General features: G+C 41.5%; 1 protein-coding gene across 1 annotated transcript in view; it reads right to left on the bottom strand.

Moving 5' to 3' along the window:
* The window catches only part of Mapk10 (mitogen-activated protein kinase 10), a 295,793-nt gene that overhangs the window by 20,618 nt on the left and 251,295 nt on the right, over window positions 1–23,880 (bottom strand). Inside the window, exon 12 of the mRNA XM_038328945.1 lies at window positions 22,889–23,013. Within this exon, the coding sequence (XP_038184873.1) occupies window positions 22,889–23,013 (125 nt within the window). The remainder of the gene's footprint in view (window positions 1–22,888; window positions 23,014–23,880) is intronic.

Genomic DNA, 23,880 nt, shown 5'->3' with positions numbered 1-23,880 from the left:
AGCGGTGAGTTAAAGCACACGATAGCCTACCAAGTTGAAGCCTGCTTTGTTTCCCCTTACTAAGTGTGGCAGTTTGATTATTGCCAAAATGAATGTCTTATTGAAAAGTTTAAACCAATAAATGTATTTAAGTGCAAAATTGGATAGATTACCAAACACATTTAAGGAATATCTTATTTGGAATGTAATCTATTTATAGAAGATTAATAATTTAAGAAGAGTTGAAATTTGTGATGAACAAAGCATTTTTAAACCTCGTTTTCCTGATCAGAAAAAAATGGACACATTATGTCTCATGCAGCACTAAGTCATATGTAGTTCTGTGTTTTCAGCCCCTCCTCTGGCTAATATCATATTTTAGAATATACTTCTACAAAAAAGTCTTCAAATACTGAAATAATATCACCAGTTCTTCAAAATTACAAACATTGAATACATGGCTACAAAAAACCCCATGAAAGGCAAATTTTAATATCAACAACAAAAAAAAATCCAATAATTTTGTTAGCTGATCCCCAAAGGAAGGGAGACATATGAACCATCTGACAAAGAATTCAAAATGACTGTCTTAATAGAATCTAGAAAATAAAACACACACACACACACACACACACATATATAATGAAATCAAGAACATAACTAAAATAAAAACTAGAAATTTAATAGAAAGATTGAAACTATAAGCAAAAATTAAATAGAAACAAATATGAGCTGAAAATTAATATGTGAAAAATACCATTATGGCGGACTCAAGCAGCAAAATTTGTGAACACAAAGATAAGGAACTTGAAATGAGGAAAAGGAAAGAAATTAAGAAATTTTACAGAGTTCATAGAGTAGTTTCCAAACAGAAAAGTTTTGTATCTTGTAAGTTTAAGAAAGAGAAGACAGTGTTATAAAACATTTACTTAAAAGTTAATCACAATAAAACTGTCCAAATTTCAGGAAAAGGTATGAATATCCAGTTATTATAGGAAAACTAAAGGTCTTTAATCATTTTAAGCCAAACAAGATTAAAGATATGAAGATATATTCTAATGCACAAAAATACATTCTAATAATATTATCAAAATTTAAAGACAGATTGATGATCTTACACTTGGTGAGAAAATAAAATAAGCAAATAATAAAAAGGGAGTCTCAGTAGAAGCCTTAGAGTCCAAACTAAAAGTGGAAAATACATTCAAAGTGCAAGAAGAAAGGAAGGAAGAACAGAAAGAAGGAAGGGAGAGAGAAAAACAAAGCTATATTTAAGAATATATATTTATATACACACACACATATGCATACAATAACAATGAAATAAGAAGCCATAAATTTGAAGGAGAACAAGAAAGGATATGTAGTAGGTTTGGAGGGAGAAAAGTTGTAAATATATTAATCTCAAAAATAAAAGCAGTAAACAAGAAAGACCTAGCAACCATTATACTAGCCTGAAAAACTGTCTTTAATAATAAAGAAGGATCAAAAGACTTTAGACAAAAAAAGCTTTTGGAGTCCATCATTATCATAAATGTTTTGCAAGAAGGAAAATGTTCTTTAAGCTGGAAAAGAATGTGCTAATCGGTAACATCTAAGCATGCTGTCAAAGCATAAAATCCCTTACAGGGGAAATTTGGAGACACTGTGATGACAGCTAACAGCAATGTATTCTTGAGATCAGCCAAGAAACTATACGTGTTCTTTCTGAGCATGCCAGGTGAAAGTATGTCAACTAGCTCTGTTAAAAGTTCATAATAAAGACATACTCCATCATACATAGTAGACGCGCAAACCTTTTGTTAGATTTTCAAATAGCCCAGTGTCTGTAGACTGGGAACAATAACATATACACCTGCTATCCAATCCAACAAACTCTTCCTAAGCATCTTAAACTATGTTCCTAGAGCAATTGCTGAGCGGGACTCGGGTGCGAGTGGCCATTTGCAGCGATGCTCTTAGGGCCTCACGGAATTGAAGAAGAGCATCACTGTGGAGCTCTCATGGCTAGGGATGTCCCTTGGGGGCACTTTCCATTCCAGGGAAAGACCGGTCCAGCAGAGAATGAACAGTGGGCAAGAAAGGGCAATGCAGAGTCAGTTTTACTTTGAGATGTCTACTTTGGTTTGGTTTGATTTATTGTTAGGAAGGATGCTGAAGAACTAATACACCCTGTGGCCTGGATACGAAGGAGCTGAGAGACAGAGCTGAGTAACTCCTGGCAGCTGCTGGATTGTGGCTGGAGATGGGTGGACCGAGAAGAGGGAAAGACTGTGTGGACAGGTTAACTCACATCCATATTCAGGATGCTCATCTGAAATAGCAGTCACAACCCCAGCAACTGATTTAGAGATCTGGAAATCAGGGCAGCTGCACAAGGTGATATAGGAGAAAGGCCAAGTGGAAGACAAGAGCTCAGGGAAGAGACAAAATAGATCTGGACAAAAAAAGAGCTGCACACATAATCTAAGGGAAGAGTAAACCTGGAATGTGGAGCATGGGTTGTCACCATGGACACCAACGGGAAGAGGTGTCACAATAGAAGGACGGCGACCTCAGTTGGGCAGAGGACAGATACGCGAAGGGCCAGTTCTCCTTGATCCTGCCACATGGAAGCGCCTAGTATTTTTGGAGAAAACAGTTTCAATGCCTGAGAAGTGAAAGGAGATTATCATCAAGCACTACATTCAGGAGGCACGTGCTATAAAGGTGATGACATCTCTGGGCTACGGGCAGAGACACAACTGTTTGAAGTCGGTATTGACTTTGCTCTTTGAAATGAGAACAGATGGAGTATGTTACTGTATTAAATAAGGTTCTGCAGAAACCAGTAGGGCACACACAGGAGAAGAGACTCCAATCCAGAAAGGAGCATCCTAATCAAGAATGCTGTCCTAGCTTTTGTCTGAGCTTTCTATAATTGACTCTGCCATTGGTTTTCCCCTCAACAACATCATCCTGCTAGGATTTCCAAGAAGCTGATTTCACACGTTTGTGCCAACCCTCTCATCCAAGCGTTCATGGGAAACACGAAGTTCAAACATCTGCCAGATGTCAGAGGTGGCAACGTTTTAACCCATACCTAGTTCAATATAAATTTCATGAAATTTTTGGCCTTTCAACAACTCTGGGTTAAGGACATGGTTCTTCTCTGTTGAACGTGTTAGACTGAATACGTATTAGATAAAGTTTTATCAGGCAAATAAATCAACCTAGAATGCTGTGGGAAATGGTTAACACTACCTTCAGCAGGATGGGGTCTCCAAATGCTGTTAATTAGAATTACAGATTCCAGTTCAGTATCTACTTCAGGCCAGGACCAGAAGAATCATTGTACTCTACTACTGCCACCTTATGGCTATAGAAAGGAGGACACAGCAGGAGAAAATACTCCAGTTTCCTCATTTCCATCAACTGTTCTAAGGCACGTTTTCTCAGCGTGGCTGTGCTTTAAGGCCATCTGGGACTATGGAAAATGCCAGTGCCCACGTTGCCGCAGGCTAGAGGTTCTTCTGCAATTGCACCAAGGTGAGGGGGATTACAAGTGCACCCAAAGGTAAGACTGCATGGCTGTGATTCCTAACCCTTTTTTCATCTCTTACACAGTAAGACCAAGTTCTGTCCTCCACCTAGGTGTCCTCCGGGTATCAAGACACTAAGGAAAACACATGACAGCCTTCAGTGGACTCTATGTCTTGGTAGACTGAAAGGGTTACTGCACATTTGAGAACACAGGAGGATCAGTGAACATGAGATCTGTATCCTCTAGTCAAGGGCAGCCTTCCAACAGAAAGGGATCAAACGTGGGGTTCAGACACCATGGCAGTGGGGCTTGAATGCTGTCCCTGTACAAGCCACTTGGTTTGCAATGAAATAATTTTACATATTGCTTTACTAAAGAGAAGACTAACTCTAAATGCTCACTCTCAGGAACATCAACAAACTTCTGCTGAAACCTTCATTGTGAGGTGCACTATGTCTCTTAAAGGGTTACATAAAGAAAGCAAGCAATGACTGCTAGGAGACATCACATCACTAAATGACCAGGGACCCTTCAAAATCTAGCAAGGCACATTTTAATTACTGTGTGAACTGAGTGTAATAGCAGGCTTAGTGAGGCAATGATCTAGAAGTTGGGGTGAAATCAGGTTGTTTTCCTACTGCAGGGGTTTTTTTTTCAGATGTCAATGTGATGGTTTGAAAGAAGGTGGCCCCAAAGGGAGGTGTGGTCATGTGAGAGTAGTCTTATTGGAGGAAGTGTGTTACTGTGGAAGCAGGCTTTGAGTCTCATATATGTTCAAGATTCAGCACAGCATCTCAGACTACTTCCTGCTCCCTTCTGATCAAGATGCAGCCAGCACCATGTCTGCCTGCACTCTGCCATGCTCCCAACCACCACGCTCTCCACCACGATGATAAAAAACTAAACCTCTGAAACTCTAAGTCATCTCTTTGATGAAATATGTTTCCTTTATGAGAGTGGCGTGGTCATGGAGTCTCTTCACAGCAATAGAAACCCTAGCTAAGACAGTTGGCTTAGAAACTTTCTGGATTTAGTCATGTCTTAGAAATGGAGATCGTCTTTACGGCCCCATTAGATTTTTTTCCAATTCTTTACCCGAAACCCACTCGATACTTGCACCACCAACCACGTTTGCTCACACCATCCATCTATTCATTCGTTTGTTTCACACACATATACGACCCAACTGCTGCATGTTTAGTTGTCCCAGAATCCCACCTCCCTGAGCTCCAATGTAATTAAAAACTCCTTGTGAGTTATTACACAAAGTTCAGACTAAAGGCACCCTGTTACCTAGGCAAAGGGCAGAACTTGTTTTGTTCCTGCATGAGAGGTCTGTACAGAATTCTGCATCTCAGCCTAGCAGAATCACATGGTGTGGTGGTCTGAACGAAAAGGCCTTTGTAGACTCATGCTTGAATATTTGACCCCCAGTTGGTAGAACGTTGGGGAAGAGGTTTGGACTTATTGGAGAAGGTGTATCAGCATGGGTGGGCTTTAAGGATCCAAAAGCCTCATGCCCATCCCCAGGATGATCCCTCCTTCCTGTTTGTGGATGTAGATTTGAGTTCTCAGCTGCTTCTCCAGTGCCATGCCTGCCTGCCTGCTGTGTTCCTTACTGTGATAATGATGGGCTCCATCCCTCTTCCTTCTGAAAAGTTGCCTTAGTGTTATGTTTTGGTTTGATTTGCTTAGTTTGGTTTTAGTCTGGTTTTAGAGACAGGGTTTCTCTATGTAGCCCCGTCTGTCCTGGAACTCACTCTGTAGACCAAGCTAGCCTCAGACTTGGAGATCTGACTTCTTCTGCCTCCCTGGCATTAGAATTAAAGGCATGAACCACCGTGCCTGACTGCCTTGGTATTTTATCCCAGTAACAGAAAAGAATCTAAGACCCTTGGTGAGTGTGTAAACATCTCTTGAGCTGTCTTCCTATGTCTACTCCCAGGCTTCCATTAGCTCTAATTTGTTACTACAGCTGTATCTTCTTGCCTGCCACCTGTCTGTCATCCCCTGAAGTTCTGTTTAGCAAAGAAAATGAGTTGTTGAAAGTTTAAAATAACACAGTGTTCGCCAGCCTTCTGAGAAATCCTTTCTTTTCAGTGGAGAGAGGTTGCAGGGTCCAAAACGGTATTTCCTTTTCTGGCTCCTGCTTCCAGCCCAATCTCCTTTCTCACCTATCTTCAGTTAACCTGAAGGTATGCAATTCTCTCGACCTCTTTTCTCTTGGAATGAGTGTATATTTTCTGAATTCTGCCTGTCTTCTCTACTTTATTCTTTCTGTTATCCTCTACACTTCTATTTAAAGATTAGTCCTCCAAGGAGCCTCTTTTAATGCACATTGCTGAACTCTTTCTCTATGCAATTACATTATATTGTGTTTAAAATGTTAACTATCTATCACTCAACATATATTCCTCAGTATACTATGATACAAATAACAGAAGACAATGATTGTCCCTTTGTTCAACTGGTGTGTAGCTCTGTATGGCATGTAAAACAGATAATCAACAAGTAGGAATTATTACTGTGCTCAGAATGTATGCATACAAACTTGGAAAAAACTGTCAATTAGCAAGATTAAATGAATGATGCTGGTTCAGCATTCCACAGGTTGAACACACAGAGAGACTCAACCTCTACATGTATACGTATCAGTCACATAAGTCTTGTCAAGGCTTAGCATCTACTAAAATCCATGCGTCTCTGAGCTTAGTTTAAGTATAAACTATTCACTAACAAATATTTATCTGACTACTGAGATTCAAAGTGCATTTTAAATACTTGAGAAACGTTCCACAGGGTCTCTCTTTGTTGATCTTCAGTTCTATGTATAGGATCAGCTGTAGGGAGCAGGGGAAGCCCTGAGTGAGTGAAGTCCTGAGTGAATCTGCAGTGTTGACAGCAGCAAACCCATGTCAATGACTCCAATACCTCAACCCCTAGGTGAGGTTTGGCATGATAGCCCGACCTTCCTTATTGGTCCAGTGCAAACAATTGATCATTGTATACAATAACCAGCAACTGTAGCTTTGATGTCCCTAATATTTACAGCCTGAAACTGCTTGCCTGTTATGTTGGCTAGTTTCATGTCAACTTGGCACAAGCTAAAGTTATTGGGAGCAGAGGGAGCCTCAGCTGGGAAAAGTGACTCCATCACATCCAGCTGTAGGACATTTTCCTAATTAGTGATTGATGGGGGAGGGCCCAGCCACTGTGGGTGGCGCCAGCCCTGTGCTGGTAGTCCTGGATACTGTGAGAAAGCAGGCTAAGCAAGCCAATGTGGTGCAGTCCAGTAAGCAGACCCTCCATGACTGCTGCATCAGCTCCTGCCTCCAGGTTCCTGCCCTGTTTGAGTTCCTGCCCTGACTCCCTTTGATGATGGGCTGTGATATGGAAGTGTAAGCCAAGCCCTTTCCTCCCCACATTGCTTTTCGTCATGGTGTCCACCACAACTCAAAGCCACCTGTAGAGATCTCCTGCTCAGACTAGCTAACCCCATGAAAAACGCACCGAGGTCTGGTTGTAGCAGTAGTAGGTACCTATCCATCAGTGTGTGAGCACACCACCTGACCCTAACTTCTCTGTGCATGGAGCTGTGTGTCTATCACGTCTTCCTTCTCTGGCCGTCCCAGTCAGGGTGTCAGATTCAAGGCACCCAGCTCATACTGACACCACCACCACCAACAACAAAATAAACGCGTTATGGTGAGCAGCAATAAGAGTCTAAGCTTGCACACACTTGGGTGCTGTCTAGGAAGAATGGTCATAGAAGAGTTTTTAGTAGAGAAGCCTGTGAGGAGACCAATGACTGATGATGAGAGCTAGGTGCACACAGTGAGGAAAAATGTTCCGGAGGGAACTGCAACATAAAACCTCCAAAGTAAGAGCTTGCTCGCTATGGTCAGAGAAGCAGAAAGTGGCCGGAATACTGGAGAAACATAGTTAAGCCATGACACAGAAAAGATGGCCAGAGTATAGACAGCTGTCAATGCAAGCGGAGAAATGCTTTCTAAACTTGAGTTGTAAAATAAGTTGGTTCATTATTATGGTCACCAAGACGTGCAGGGTGAAACAGACCATCCGAGTGCAAGGACTTTAGCAGCTTTCACATTTGCCCATGAGTATGTGCACATCCATTGCTAAGCGCTTGGTGGTTGGCAATAGAAGAAACGCCATCTGGAGCAGCACTGACTTAGAGCGTTGTAAAGTTTAATGGCTGCTTGAATTTTTACTATAAAAATGATAAGTTTCTGGAGGATGTCTAAGATAATGTGTCTCATTATACATTTGAAGAACTGCAGGTGCCTGCCCACAGTGGAGTTGTGTGAAGTTAGATCAGTACTGGATCCAGGGAGAGGTGGCATTTATGTGGCTCACAAGACGAGTAGAGCTCATTTAAACCTGGACACCAAGATTCCTGGAGGACATCATCCTTTCCTAGAGTTTTTACAGGCTCAGAAGAGACTGGGAAAACGAGAAAGTGCTCACACTGGCACAGCACAGGGGAACAGAGCTCAAGTGACATTTTCAAATGACACCGCTAATGGTGTCACTGTCTGCACACAGATGGTCAGACTGAGTCTCAGTTCTGGAGGAGCAGAATTGGGAGAGGGGCGTGAGTGCAATGGATCAGTTCAGCACAGTGTGTGGTGTGCTAATGGTGTGTGGACGGATGTCAGGGAAGAGTCCACTGACAGCTCAGAGAGGCAACAGCCTCTGCTAGAAGACCTTTCTGCTGGTCTAGAGGACCTATCAGCCTAGGCAAGAGGTGACAAGGCCTATAGAGGAACTAGGGAAAGAGTCGTGTGACAGTCAACACCACACACACACACACACAAACACGCACGCACGCACGCACGCACGCACGCACGCACGCACGCACGCACGCACGCACGCGCAGATACTGCTGAGTCAGCTGACTGAAGCCCGCGTCACTCATACCTCGGCCGCAGGGCACAAAACAGAAGGAAAGTGAACAGGAGGCTGAAGGCCTTCAGGGTTTCTGGGTCAACTCCTGAGTCAATAAATAGCACATCAGCCCTGAGACATACCAGGGAATCACGCTTCTCAACAAGCATCAGCGCAGAGTGTGGGCTCTAAACCCACAGAGATCCTGGACCACAGTTAGATGCTGCACTAAAGGAAACTAGCTTGAACACACTGTAGCATCTTTAGAGGAAAGTATCACATTTTCACATAAACTTTTACAGCTTTTAAATTCTCAAATGTTTAGCAAGTTGAGTGCATAATTATTTTTTCAGAACTTTATCTTTTTTTATCACCAATTTCTGTGAATGGGTCTAGGTTCTGAGTTGATGAACTCTTTTAATCAGATATAAAGACTTCTCTCTGCTGACATAGTTATAAAGGGACAGACATCCCCAGCATCTTATACAGAACACATTTGTATACTACATTAACATACAAGATGAATACCCAAAAAGTGGACAATATTGTTATTCTAAATTTATTGCAATTTTAAATTCCTCCAGCCCATGCATTATTAAGATTCTGCCCCTGTGAAGGGAGACCAGCTTTTTAAAAGGTGGTCATATAATTACATGGGTCTGGCTGTAGTCCTAGCTTCCCATTGCATGTCTGCGTGAAATCATTTTAATCTTGTCTAGAACAAGAGCAAAAGCCTAGAGTCTTTCAGCTAGAGCAATGGAGACTTGAAGCGTTAATGGAAAAGCACATAAAATAGTTGATATGCTAATAATTCAAAACCATCATTAATTCAACTAATAATTCTAAATTCCTGCTTTACTAAAAAAAACCCAAATAGTCCAATACATGATATCAACAATTACGACAAAATGCTCATCCTCAAGTCGCTGCTAGAAGGATCAAGTCTGAGGTCTGTGATGTAGGAGAGGGAGTCTGGAGGCAACAGGTTTCAGGTTTCAGCAGGACAGAACTGCCTGAAGGCAAGGATGATTTCTGGTTGATAATGTGCCTCCACATATCATGAAAAATCCTCATTTAAAACACGGATGGTTAAGTGGATGACAGGAAGAAGTTGGGGGCTGTGTCTCCAGAAGAATAAACTCAACAGAGCAAACCACAGTCTAGTATAACCCATGCCCGTGCTTTGCTTCTCTGTTTTACAAAGGCATTTCCTTTCTGGTGGATTTTCTTCAAGCCAAGTAGAGAGATATTTCGCCCAGTAGAGAGAGATTCGAAGGACTAATTTAGAAAGAAAACAAGTCTATGTGGGCTTTTTAAATTATCATGACAGGAATAAAAGCCTTTCTCATCCCCCTTATGTTTTATAGATTAGGACAGCTAGATTTAAAATGTTTAATTATACCCACAGAAACCTCTCTAATTGCCTCATACCTTCTCAAAGCTAATTGAGCACTTCACCTAATTCCTTAGACTTTATTAGATGGGACATTTCTTGGGTAGAAATCAGTGGTGACAATTATAGCAAAGCCATCTCTGGGTTCCATTCTTCTTCTCTCCCTCGTGAGCTAAAGTTCTTTGTTCGCTATCTTTTATACCAACCACTTTCTAAGATTTTTAACTGCTCTTTCTGCTAATAGCTATCATTGCACCAACTGGAATAAAAATGACTGTCTTAAACATAAGCCCTATTATTTTAACCCCTGGTTAAAGTCACTACAGTGGCGCAGCAGCCTGAAGCCCAGGTGGACTCCCTGGGATCGACTCAGAAACGCTTCCTGCTCTGGTCTCTGCCTAAGTACCCAGCTCATTTCTCTCTTCTCCAGGCCAACTGCACCAAGCCCACCAGGGTCACCCAGGTCTCCTTCCTTGAGTAGCCTAGAGAAGGCTGCTTTCCGTCCTCTACTAGCCCGCTCTTCTGCTGTCCTCCCTTCTCCTTTGCCTGCTCATCATTCGGTACTGACGCGCTAGTTTTCCCCATGAAAGCCCTGTCGTCTACTAAAGAATGGACTTCATTATACCTTTGCCCTCTGTACACCTCTAACTCCCTCTTCACAGAATTTATCTGGGTGTTTAGCATTTCTCATTTATATAACTGCAGAGCATACACACTATATAAGCCTCTGTGTAGCATAAGTTTCTTACTAATAAATTCAGTAGAAATATTTACCAGCGCGGGTGGTGCATAATTAAAACGCAATGCAAGCTTTAGTGAATGAATTGAGTTATCATGTGACCCGAGTCCAGGTCTTTGTCTTGTCTGCCCTCCGTGGTTTCTTTATTTGCCATCTCCTTGCATTGGGAGTGTGGCTTCCCACTCTGTGTTTCTCAATTGGTCCACTTTTGTGCCTAGGACATCTCGAATCAGGAAAGCTTGGATGGATGCAAGCGTCCTCACAATCAACTGATGACAAGCCGTGTTTCTAGTTTAAACTATAGCAAAGCCTTCCATCTGGATGGGAGCTCCTCAGATTTTTAATTTTTTTCTCTGGACATATTTTTGTGAATTCTAGCTGGGAACCAGCCTGCTTTGTGATCCAGCAAGCCGGCCTCAGATAAAGGGGTGGTGTCAGACCACTGCACTCTGAAAACAGCGTCTGCCACACGCGTCATGAAGCAAAAACACCAAAACCCAGTCCAAAGCAGCTCACACCGTCGATAGGATATTCTCTGGAGCTCCGCCTGGGGCACAGCCACTGTGTCCCTCCCTTTTTAAAAAAGAAGTACGTGGAAGGGTTCAGTTTGCACTATCTTGTACAGGAAGATAGAAACTGCACTTTCCTGGAATTATGTACAAGGGAGTAATTGGAGGTAATCTTTGGGGATAAAAGGTGTTTTTGCAACAACAAGTTCCGTACCTTTTCAAAAGATATTGTGGCCATAAAGGACACTGAGAGTTTCATATTAAGCCTGAAACAAGTTATGGAAGAGATTTTTATCATTCCCACGACTGCCTTGCCATTAAAAAGGGAACATAACAGTTTTATTATGGTGCGCACTCTGTGGAAGACCATCAACCTTCAATAGACTTGTAAAATGGGAGTGCAACCTGTTCACTATTCTGCCTCATCATTGGATGAATCCACTCTACCATCTCACTTCGAACACATGCCCCAGGGCCTGAGCTATGATTCTATGTGCAGGAAGAACATTCAAACTCAGGCTTTTCCCTGACTCCGCAGGTTGCCAGGACTTGACACTCCTGCCTCTCATGTTGCTGAGCCTTCTCCCAACTGCACACCACGAGTCTGCAGACTTCTGCTGTTCTGAGGACATTCTAACTTTATCACTACAGTCTTTACTTGTATTTATAACCATCTGTTCTCACGTGATCACAATACTGTTTTCAGCATTATTAGCATTTCTATTTTCCCATCCCATAGACTATATGTTTCATATTATCTTTTCCTTATGAGTATAGCCAGGTTGCTGGATTAATCTGGGGTGTCCACTGTCTGGCAAATCAAACTCAGCCTTATGGGGTGTTTCTGTCATGTGTTTGTTTATTCCAGCTTTCTGTTGCAACACTTTCAATATAGTCAATACCTTAGAAAACAAACAAACAAAAATTGTTGGGAATAAGGATGACAAGGGAAGATGGACCCTACAAAGGACAATAGAACATTATGTAGGAAGAACAACCTGAGGCAAAACACAAAGCAGGTTGAACTTGACACTTCTGTGAAACCTGCGTCACCCATTGTAGAATGTCACCATAAGTCCGTGGACCAGCTGCGAATTAACGCTGAGAAACTCTCCAGCCAAAGAGCTAGCTACTTGAACAGTGGCCATCAATTTCTATTTCTTAGAAAAAGGCCATTTAAAAATTGCTTGAGAGAGAGAGAAAGAGAGAGTGAGAGATCTATAAGGCCAGTGTTTTAGGAAGTCCCAGCAGGGAAAGCTAAAAACACAATGTCCATATGCATAGCAGTTAGTTTGTGCTACTTCTTAAAATAGGTAGCCTTTCATATTATCAGGTATTTATATCAGGAGAATGAACTTAGAAAAGCAAGCAACTGTCTTGGTTGTGCCTAGACTAAGATTTCACTGTAACAGTTCATATTAGCATTTTTGAAGCCCCTAGACAAAAGCTTTTCCACTGCATCAATGCTTTGAAATTTTTCAGAAATCTGGAGGCTAAGGATGCATCTTGGTGGTAAGGTGCCTACCTAGCATAAGAAAGGGTTTGACCCCCTGCATAACAAAAAATAAAGCTAACTATATAATAAATAATTATTTTTGGAGTAAAGGCACTCCAAAAATCTTGTAAAGACTATGAACCCAGAGCCCAGAAAGCCACAGGTACAAGATTACACCCATATGATCTCAGAATGACTTCCAAAAGCCCTCAGATCTTCCAAGGTACCATTGCACAGTGAGAATCCACAGGGCTTGACTGTGCACCCCTAAGAGCTGAGAACTGTCACCCCTCTGTGTGACATGGGCTTGGCACCAATGGTGAGCATGGGATGCAGTGAGTGTATTTAATGGGGAATGCCATAGACAGGAAGGTGGACACTTGGATATTTTTTAATGAAAAGTATCATAGAATATAGAGTTTCATCATTAAGCAAAACTGCATTGAATCTGAGAGGAAAAAAGGCTTCAAGTAGCAAACTTGTCTAGGACTTCTCCAGCTGGGCATTCACCTTGGGAGAGCACTAATGCGGTCCTTCCATCCAGAGCTTACAATAGGGATTACTATGAGTGCCTTGTGGGAAATCCTAGCATGGACTCCCAGGAGCATCTCTGTATACAATGCAGGTGTATTTTTGAAGAACCAACCACCCAACTGTGTCAGTTTTTGACCCATTCTGCAGATTTTATGTATGTCAGGAAATTAAAATCAAGATGAATCTTTGTCTTTAGTAGGAACGTTTTCTAAAATTAGAGATGACTAAGAGTGAAGTGCACATTCTTTTCACAAGTCATGGAGGGTAAAGAGCCCCGAAAAGACATGGAGAGAAAGGAGCCACTAAAACCAGGTGGCCAGGTCCACCTACACAAACACTGTGGCAAGCCCCCAGCAACATAATACTACACTGTATCAAAGCAAGCAGAATGTAATTCAAAGACATCTTCACTCCAACAACTAGATCATGGCAACACAGCATGCAGTGAAGTTCTATTTTCTCTAGAAGGCAATTAGTAAATTGCTCACATTCTGCTGCTAAAATAATACATTGACATGAACAGATGGATTTTTTTTTCAATCTGTAAATGAAAAATATTAGGAATCACTGACATTGATTTAACTTCTACCAAGTAAACGAGAGCTACAAACTATGAGGTGCTCTTTCTATAATTAAACACGTAATTAAATTCACATTTGTTGGGCTCCTGTTTCTTCCCACTTAATTCTAAATGTGTATACATTCTAACTACTTAGGGTGCAGCTCACACTACAAGGGTCTTTCGTGACGGATAGATGGCACTGAACTAGTTAATTGAGCTTGCCGTGTTGTTGCCCCCAGTTCCCCACAGCACGTGGTACTCTGTGATATGGAATCACGTGAGCTAGGCCTTGTGTCGGGACAGATGGAGGCAACAGCTGAGCGAGATGCAGCCAGTTCATAAGCTCCGTGAGAACAGGACACACCATACTTAAAAGAATTCTTGGGAACATTTGGTCTGGAAACCAGAATAAGGGAAGCAAGGAGGAGGGAAGAAAATAAAGATGTTTTTGCCTTCCCAGTCCCTTCGCAGTGCCTTTGTCTATCCTGTAAAAGAAGGTCACTCATGACCAGCATGCAAACTGCAATAAGTACTTGGGAAATGAACTGATTTCCAAACTTATGGATAATGACTATGATAATGGACTCTGGAACTGAACACTGAGAAGCTGACTACTGAGGAAGTTATTCTTTCTCTAAGTCTAAATTGGTTATTTTTAAATCTGTTTTTGAATACACGGGAGACAATTTTAATCCAATTTTCATAAAATTCCAAAAACAAGCTGAGATATCATTCTGAAACTAATTCTCTTCATCAAATCTGCAAATGGGACCTCACTCTTCAAAAATAAAAGCCACCCATTGGTAGGCCTTCTCTATGTGTACTGGTGTGTCTAGTGGCAAATATATAGAAAAAACTCATTGTAGGTTTTCCAAACTTAGAGTCAAAGTAACAAAAATGACTTAAAGAAGCGAAAGAAAAACAATGGATCCTTTTATGACTCTATAAGAGTGGGTGCACATACAGAACTTTATGTAATTTCCTGTGATGGCTAGGCTTGTCAACTTGACACACAGACTACTAGAGTTATCCGAAAGGAAGGAAACTCAATTGCGAAAATGCCCCCATGAGATCCAGCTGTAGAGCATTCTCTCAATTAGTGATCAGTGAGGGAGGGCCCAGCTCATGGTCGTTGGTGCCATCCACAGGCTGATGGTCCTGGGTTCTATATGAAAGCAGGCTGAGCAAGCCAGTAAGCGGCACCCATCCATGGCCTCTGCATCAGCTCCTGCCTGCAGGTTCCTGCCCTGCTTGAGGTCCTGCCCTAATGCCCTTCAATGATGAACAGTGCCTCAGAAATGTAAGCTGAACAAACACTTTCCTCCCCAACTTGCTCTTTCGTTGTGCTGTTTCTCATTACAGCAACAGGAACCGTCAGTAAGATATAAGGTCATCTCGGAGAAATGCTGGGCAGTCTTCTGGTGAAACGGAAAAGGCATTTTCTACCAACATAAACAGAAACTCATTTTCTTTTTTATTTAAGTGAAATGGGGATCTTTTTCTTTAATGAAAATTGTGAAAAGCATCTAGAAAGTCCTTAAACAGCTGAAGCCCTGTGGTTCAGGTTTCCCGAATATTGACTGGTGTTGGAGAACTGGCAGTAAACTGTGTGTGGCAAAGTTCAGTTACCTCTCAGGCAACTACAAAGGACATTTATCACTAGTTCAAGGGAGTGTCTGTGTTCTGAATTTCAGGTGGATTGACCGTTCAGAAACCATCTTAAAGACATGATAACACCTATTGATACTGCTCAGCAGTGGAAATGCCAGCTGCACAGACCTTACTCCCTTCCTCCCAGCGGGAGAGGCTTTCTCAACAAAGGGCTGTTTGTATTTATAACTTGTTTAAATCATCTCTTTCCAGATACTAATGTTTAATGCTCATTGCTAAACTCAGACTCACTAGTTTAATGCAAAGATCATAAAAGACTTGACGAAAGCTTATGTCTATGTCAGCCAGTGGCATATCTCCAAGAAGTGAACAACTCCTCATGAGTTGTCTGAATATTAAATATGTTGACTTCTTTGTCTTGCAGCTCAAATTTTCCCGGCCAGTCCAAAGTTTATGCATATTGAGCCCAGCAGGATATACTGAAGATCTTTATTACTGTGTATATTTGAAAGACTTTTGTTTACAGTGTTGCCATTGCGAGTAAGCCATAGTCAATGAATGTAGAAATCATACATATCATTCATCAAGTAGTTTTAATACTGCAAAAACCATGATGTTAATGATAAAATCATTCTAGCTTTTACTGTGAAGCGTATCCAAGGGATTAAGAGCAAGAATGGCAATAATCTCCTGCTACCACCTCATTATGTGAAGGAAGCAGAGTCAACTACCAGAGGGTCTTGAAGCTATACAGCTAGTCCTTGGCAGCACAACTTTAGGCTTGCTTGGCTACGTAACAATTTTATATACATTTCAGCTGTTAAAAATCTGGTCAGGTTGCTGTTTTATATTCAGAGTCGAATATCTCCTTACAAGTCACAACTCGAGAGAGATGAGCACAGAGGGCTTGTGACAGTGCAGTGACTGGTATGTATCTGGTTGAGGGTTAGAGGACTTTCACTGTACAGATGATTGACAGTCGCAGGGATGATGATTATTGGTCCTTTTTATCTCATTCAGGAATCAGGCACTAAAGAAGAAGCAAGAAACAACTCACACCTGTAGGGCTGTCTTCAGCAGATAATGTGTTATTGAATATTTTGATGCAATAAAAATTTCTATTATTAACTGAGGAGAAAAATACTCAAAACAGTGATGGTGGGGAACGTGTTCTTTTGTTGTGTTTTGTTGTGTGAGTCAGGTTCTATTAAGTAGCCCACTGATGTGGGATTCCCCTCTATATGCTGTGAATATGTTCTATTACCGTTGGTTAATAAAGAATCTGCTTTGGCACGGCAGAATAAAGCCAGGCAGAAAATCTGAACAGAGACATATAGAAAGAGTACACAGAGTCAAGGAGATACCATGTAGCTGCAGAAGAGACAGAACCTTACTGGTAGGCCACAGCCTTGTGGCAATACAAAATAATGGAAGTGGGTTCATTTAAGATATAAGAACTTAGGTAGGAACATGCCTAAGCTGTAGGCCAAGCAGCACTGTAATTAATAGTTTCTGTGTGATTATTCAGGTCTGAGCAGTCAGGAAATGAATGAGCATTCTCCATCTACAGCCCTCCCCAGATGGTACTTGTTAGGTAATCTAGGCTAGCCTCCAATTCTGTGCAATCTCAGTCCTTAGCCTCTCAAGTGCTGGAATTACAGGCTCATTTCATCAGGCCTAAGTTGGTTCTTTATTTTCAAAGTCACTATCGAATCACCATTGTTTATGCTACAAAGAGTCATGGCTTTTGAATTCAGTTCATATTTGTAGAAACAATGTATGAATACGTAAGCTATTGAAAAATTCTCAAGGCCTGTGTGAATGCTGTGTAGAAGTTAATGGAAAGGGAAAAGACAAAGAAGGCAGAAGTGACATCAAGACCATATCTTTACACCTCCTAGGCAGCAAAGCTGCAGAAGTGATGAGCAGCCTAAAAGAAAACAGCAGGGTCCTTCGCTTCCTATGCATCTGTCTCCAACACTGCTCCCCATGAGCCCTGTACAGCAAACACATAAGAGACTTCAACATCAAGAGAAAAGGTACAGAAATTCAGTAGGACCCTCAAAGGAAAATGTTCTTCTGCTGCCAAGGCAACATTCTTGACAAGAAAACACGAGATAGCTGAGGAAGTTGAGTACTTCTTAGAAATGTGCATGCCACTCCTGACTGCCCAACTGGTCTTCATGGCCTCCTCTACATCATTTAATTGGTATAGTTGCACCCATTCTGTCCCTTCCCTGCTACTAGCCAAACTGTAGTGCAATAAGCCTTTTGACTACAGGCTTCTGATTCTTTTTTTAAATTCTTTCTAGCCCCGTGTCTAGCTCTATTTTGCTTATTATACCATAGTTTATGTTATGTAGCTGCTATGTCTATATAGTTAGGTCTACGTAGCTGATTCTCGGTGTTGATATTTGCTGACCCACAGCACAAAATGGCTCTTTAAATGATCCTTTAGTCTCCATTATTGCTTCACTTTGTTGCTATGACAAGCACTGGGAACAACAATCACTTAAGGGAGGAAAGGTTTATCTCAGTTCCCATGTTACAGTCCATCATGGAAGGGAGTAAGGGCAGGAACTGGAACATGAACTTCAAACTGAACCCATAAAGGACACTGCTTGCTGGTTTGTTTCTCAGGTTCATGCTTAGCTGGCTTTCTCATAACATGAGACTCCCTGCCCAAGGAATGATGCTACCTATGGTGGCCTTCCTATATCCATTCAGAAACCAGACAATACTGCATAGACACACCTAGAGATTATCTAACTCTGTGTAAATAGTACAGGTCGGTTACATTTTCACCCATCCCAGCTTCAGTTCCCAAATTAATCTTCAGTTTGGGAAAAGAATAAGGAAGCCCAGTGTGGTAGTTTTAAAGAAAATAGCCCTCAAAGGGAAAGGCACTATTAGGAAGTATGGCCTTGTTGGAAAATATGTGCCACTGTTGGAGCAGGCTCTGAGGTCTCTTTTTCTCAAGCTTCCCTCTGTTGTGCCTTATAAGGCCCAGGTGTGAGGCCCAGTGTAATTTCCTGAGCCTAACTTGAGTTGGTGTGAGGCCTAGTATAACTTCCTAAGCCTAGCTAGAGTTTGGAGACCTCTCTCTAGCTACTCGACCTAGACCTGCCTCCGCCCAGCCACCTCTAGCATGGCAGAATGTTATTGGACCTTGTTCCTTGTCTTGGCCCTTCTCAGGCTTCTCCACCCCATCACAACCCTATATAAGTCCCTGCTTGATGCCATTATGAGATCCTGCTTTGACAGACCCCCAACTCAGTGTGTGTGTTTCTCCCCAGTGCCCAGGGGGATGACTGAGTCAGGACATTCACCATCCCATTCAGCCCCAGGGACAGTCCAGTGGGTCCAGCTCTGCCCCCGCTCTTTCTGCCAGAGAACCTGCATCTCTCCTGATGTTTATCTTTACTCCCCCTCCCTCCTACACTTTAATGTATAAGACCTACAGAAATCTTTAATAAGCTTCCTACCCTTGGCAATTTTCCCTGCCCTGAAGGTTTCCACAAAACAAAATTGTGTTCCAAAAGATTAGTTTCGTTTTATGTTTCTCTTAACTTCCCTTCTTGAATGTCCTGAGCTGTAGCTCACCATCTCCTCCTCAACTTATGGCTGATCCAGGTCCTCAAAGGTTCTGTGCACAGGGATGCAACATAAAAACTTCCCCTCTGCCCAACAGCATTGATAAACTCAAGAATTGGGTGCTGTCCCTCCAACAAGACACAAGAAAGGTAGCACGATACATTGCCCAAGAGTCTGCAAAAGCCCTGAATTTCTTAGAGCTACAATGGACATATAGAGACTGTAATTTGCAGTCTGATAGTTTAAACTAATGCACTTGATCCTTAACACCAGGCAATACAAGTGAGGGTATATGCCAACAGAAACAACAAAAAGACCAACATGTTAAGTGTGTCTGAAAATTCCATCATTTTTTATAATCTTCTCAAAATTGTAACATACTTTGCAATTTCTTGCCCAGCAGGTCTTTTGTACTTGATATCTGTTCTTAATACCAAAAGATGGCAAAGTATAGCACACAAATGTTATCATCATAGACATGGTGATGGCAACCAGACCAGCAAGAAAGTGTATGACCTTTATGACCTTTGTGGCTGCCAAGCTCTGTACCGAGCACTTTACACCTCTCTGCATCCTCTGAGATAGACACCCATGGCAAGAAACTTTGCTAACGAAGGAGACTGAGCCGGGGACAGATGAAGACAGATGCCATAAGCAAAAAGAAATGCAGGAATTTCAACCTTAAGTATTTCCCAGAACACAAGGGCCATGGAAAAGCATGCACTTTGTGTATCAATATGTAATTTGTGTGTCTTCATCTTTGAATGGGTACAGAGGTGATTTAGAATTTACTAGCCAAAAAAATGGGGCTAGAGAGATGGCTCAGAAGGTAATAGCACTTGCTGCTCTTGCAGAGCACCAGGGTTCAATAGCTAACACCCACGTGATGGCTTAAAACCATCTCCAGTTCCAGATGGTCCAGTGCCCTCTTCTGGCATTGCACACACATGGGCCACAGACAAGCAAGCAGGCAAACCACTCATAATATAAAAATACACAAATCTTAAAAAAAAAAAAAACCAGCACTGGTGTGGGAAGTCCTTCTGTATATGTGTTGCTTTTATTGGTTAATGAATAAAGCTGCTTTGTCCTATGGCAGGGCAGAATAGAGTAAGGTGCAAGTTCTAAGCAGATAGAGGAGGAAAGAAGGCAGAGTTAGGAAGACTCCATGTAGCCGCAGGAGGAAATATAGATGCCCTGGGAACATTACCGGCAAACCATGAGCCTTGTAGTAAAATCCAAAATAATAGAAATGGATTAATTCAAGATGTAAGAGCTAGCTAGGAATATACTAGTAAGCAGTATTGCAACTAATATAGTTTCTGTGTGATTATTTCAGGTCTGGGCAGCCAGGAATGGACAAGCAGTCTCTGCCTAGAAAATACCAGTCATACACTGATATAAGTAGGTCTTTCAGCTCTATGTTGGATATGAGCTTTTGTCAGTTGCTCTGAATGCTATTTGAGAAATTATAATCCACACAGCTGTCACTTCCAACTGTACTGCTACACGAGACAGGTGTGTTATTGAGCTTGGCATGCGAAATTTATAACTGACAACCTCATAGGAAGATGTTTAATATTTACTCAGAGGGTGACAAAATATTTCCATTGTTTTCCTCTTTGATTTTTGCATTTGGGAAATTATCACAAATGTGAGGTATCTTATACACTGACTAGTGGACTAGTGCATTTAATGTTGTTCTATTTCTTTCTGTTTTTCCAGAACCATTGTGTCCTTCAACAACTCCTCTTTCCCTTCGTACAGATTTTTCTGTTTTCTTCTCTTTACTTCCCAGCAATGATTCCTTTTCTTCTCATTGTCTTTCATCTTGTGTCGAATGTGCCTTGCCCACATGTCCCCACAATAAATCCCATTTTCCTAGTGCTGATCTTTGAATGCCTTCTTTCCCTAGTGCCATGTGTGCCACTTGGAAGCCCTTTGAGCTTGGCATTCCTTCACAATTCCTATCCATTGAGATTCTATTTGATACATCCATTTATCTGGATTACTGGGACCCACCTGAGCTTATCTTGCACACAGTCTTCCATCGCTAACATAAGGCGAATCACTTTGGTGACACACATCTGTAGAGACTCGTCACTCTATTTTAGAAACATGGTCCTATCTTACTGTAATGATGGGACTCTTATATGCAATGCAAAATGCATGGCTGACTGTTCTTCCAACACCCTTAGGATTTGTTTCTCACTAGTTGTGACCTCTGAAATATACTTCAGAGAGTAATAAACTACTGTTGCCCTGGGGTCAGCGTTCACTGCAACATTTGTAGATGGAAGACAGTTTTACAACGCAGCCAGTGACTTCACTTGCTTGTTCTTCTCTGTCTTAGCTGGTTCCTTTACTAACTAAATCCTCAGGCTATATGGATTCTTAAAATTTGCACATCTTGTCTTCTTGCTATCTATGCCCTATGATGACTATATTGAGAAAAGATCTAAGTATATTTTTCATCCTACAAAGGATAAAATGTTAGAAATAAATTTATCATTGATATTATCCTAATGTTCTGTTATAGATTCTAAGTAACTGTGTCTTTTATAGGCAGCATAATTACAAGTGAATTACAAATACAGACTTTATGACTCTAATTAAGCTAGAGGCCATGATCCATTAAAAACAGATTAAGCACACGAAATCAGTTGTAAGGAAAAATAAACGACACAGGCTTAGAACTTTCTAAATAAATGATTAGCAATGTCAATCTATGTTTAGCTGACACGTTTACAGATGCCTGAAGCATTTTCTTTCATTAGAAATTTCTTAAATTTCATCAGAAAATTCATTCCTCTTTTTTTTAATTTTATTCCACTCTGTGGATATCTTTATAAGTTTTTAAGTATGAAAGACTGGAAGACAGTTTGGGTTTGGGTCTTAGGGATATAGACTAGTTTAAGGACATTGGAAGCTCAAACATATTTCAGTGAAAGGACTGTATTTTTTAAGAATCAAACCAAGTTACTAAAATAAATCTGAAAGGAATTAAGACACCAATATCATGGTAAAACTGCTTAGGTGAACACGGTTTAGGAAAATGTCACACAAGATGGTGAAGCTCCCTTTTTACTGCTGGGGGAATCAGGGCTAGAATTTCTTGGAAACTTCTGAACATTAAACACTTGCTTCTCACATACAGAAAGAAGTGAGGGGTGGATGGGGTTGAACTGAGCACCAGTGGCTCCAGCAAACACTTAGAGAGCACAGAGGAGACTTAAGCAAAGCAAGTCTGTCTTTAAGCAAGAATGCCTTAAGACAGTGAAGGTTAGATGATACAGAGCAAATTCAACCACAAAGGCTGAAGTACTGCACTGGTGATGCAGGCTAGCATCAGTGTTCAAATACTTTAAGAACATGCAGTCATCTTCAGGGATAGGCAATGTTGCTGATGCAGTTGCAACCGGTTCAGAAAGAAAATTCTCATCAGGAGGTCTATAGAGCTCACACAAGCAGTATCTGTGCGACAACTCCCCACAGAGAAACAGGTAAAGATGTAAGAACAACTCACAGAGAAGGTAGTAGGTAGTTGAAAGTATTTTTAAAATAGTTAAGTTTCTAAGAGTTATCAACCTTATGTAAGTTCAAGACCAGAAACATACCATAGTGAATTATTTATAATCCAACTAACAATAAAGACCTGTTTGAAATACCTACATTTTTATGTCTTGTTCATGCAGTTGCAAAGTAACTAGTGGTCTTAGGAAAAGCTTCCTAACTGATTCCTTCTTAAGCACAGTGCTATGCCAATACTTGTGCACCATAAAGGAAACAGAAGCAAGGTATCGTTCCCACCAACGGGAGTTCTTGTTTGCATCCAAAGAAGCTGGCAGTTAATCACACTGGAGCAGACCTAAGTGTGAATTCAAATAGTGTCCAATCCAACCCCATTCACAGGAAGTCTTGGAAAGTTATGAACTGTCAGGGGACCCGATAATGGCTCTTGACTTGGGAGTTACCGAAGGCCTGTGTGAGTTTTACTCTGTTTGCGCCGCTCACTGTGGGTGGTTTACGCTGATGTCTTACCGCCTCCACTTCCGCAGGGTCGTACCAAACGTTGATGTACGGGTGCTGTAAGGCATCGTCCACCGATATCCTCTTGGCCGGGTCAATCACTAGCATCTTTGATAACAAATCCCTGGCTTGGCTGGCTGAAATGACAAAATGAGAACGGCGATTCCTAAGGTTTTCATTTTGGCAACGGCGTTTATTGTTTTGGAAATAAAAAAGCTAAGCAGCATCCTTTTGGTTGCCAGAGAACTCCTTGTGGCTAAAAGAAGTGCAGCTTCTAATTTTCTTTGTCTCAAAGCCTAAACTATCATTTTGAGAGCTCTGTGAGGGTTATACGTTGTGAATATTTGAGTTTAATTGTTCACTCAGAATTATAAATAGAATTTATCAGCTATGAAGTTTGAATAAGTGAAAAAAACTTTTGTGGGTAATCTGTAAGGACACTAGGGATAGGATAAAGGGCAAGGGAAATGCAAAGTGCATGCTGCATCTGCACAAACGCACAGCTCAGATACATGGGTGGGGGTAGGACGTCATTCAGTGTGCTTCCGTGTTCTCGTACATAAAGTGGGATCAGCAGAATTCATAGCATAGCATGCACACTGAACTTGCGAACCAGCATCGTTCAGATTTCTTAGATCCAGCAAAAACAATCTGAAGACTGAAGGTGGTAAAAATCACCTCATTTAACCACGAAATTTTGTTGTAGCATCCTGCGTTCATCAAACATTTAAATGGGCGGAATCAAGTGACTAGTGTCTAAAGGAAGTCCTGTGCCATGGCTGATGGTAATGAACACCTCCATATTATATGCAAGGCAACAGGTGAGTTGTGTGGTTGGGCAGGGTGACATACATGTGACGGTGTCCCTGTATGTACAGTCTCATTAGCATGTGATGGTACACATACGTGAAAGTCAGAGCACAGCCTTGGGTACTGTTCTTCAAGCACTATTAAACCTCTTTTGTTTCATTTGAGAAAGCATGGAACTTTGACTGACTGCCTCC

The sequence above is a fragment of the Arvicola amphibius genome, chromosome 1 (assembly GCF_903992535.2).
Source record: "Arvicola amphibius chromosome 1, mArvAmp1.2, whole genome shotgun sequence".
Taxonomy (NCBI): Eukaryota; Metazoa; Chordata; class Mammalia; order Rodentia; family Cricetidae; genus Arvicola; species Arvicola amphibius.
Note: the sequence above shows the minus strand (reverse complement) of the source record. Positions and strands in the feature narration are given on the sequence as shown.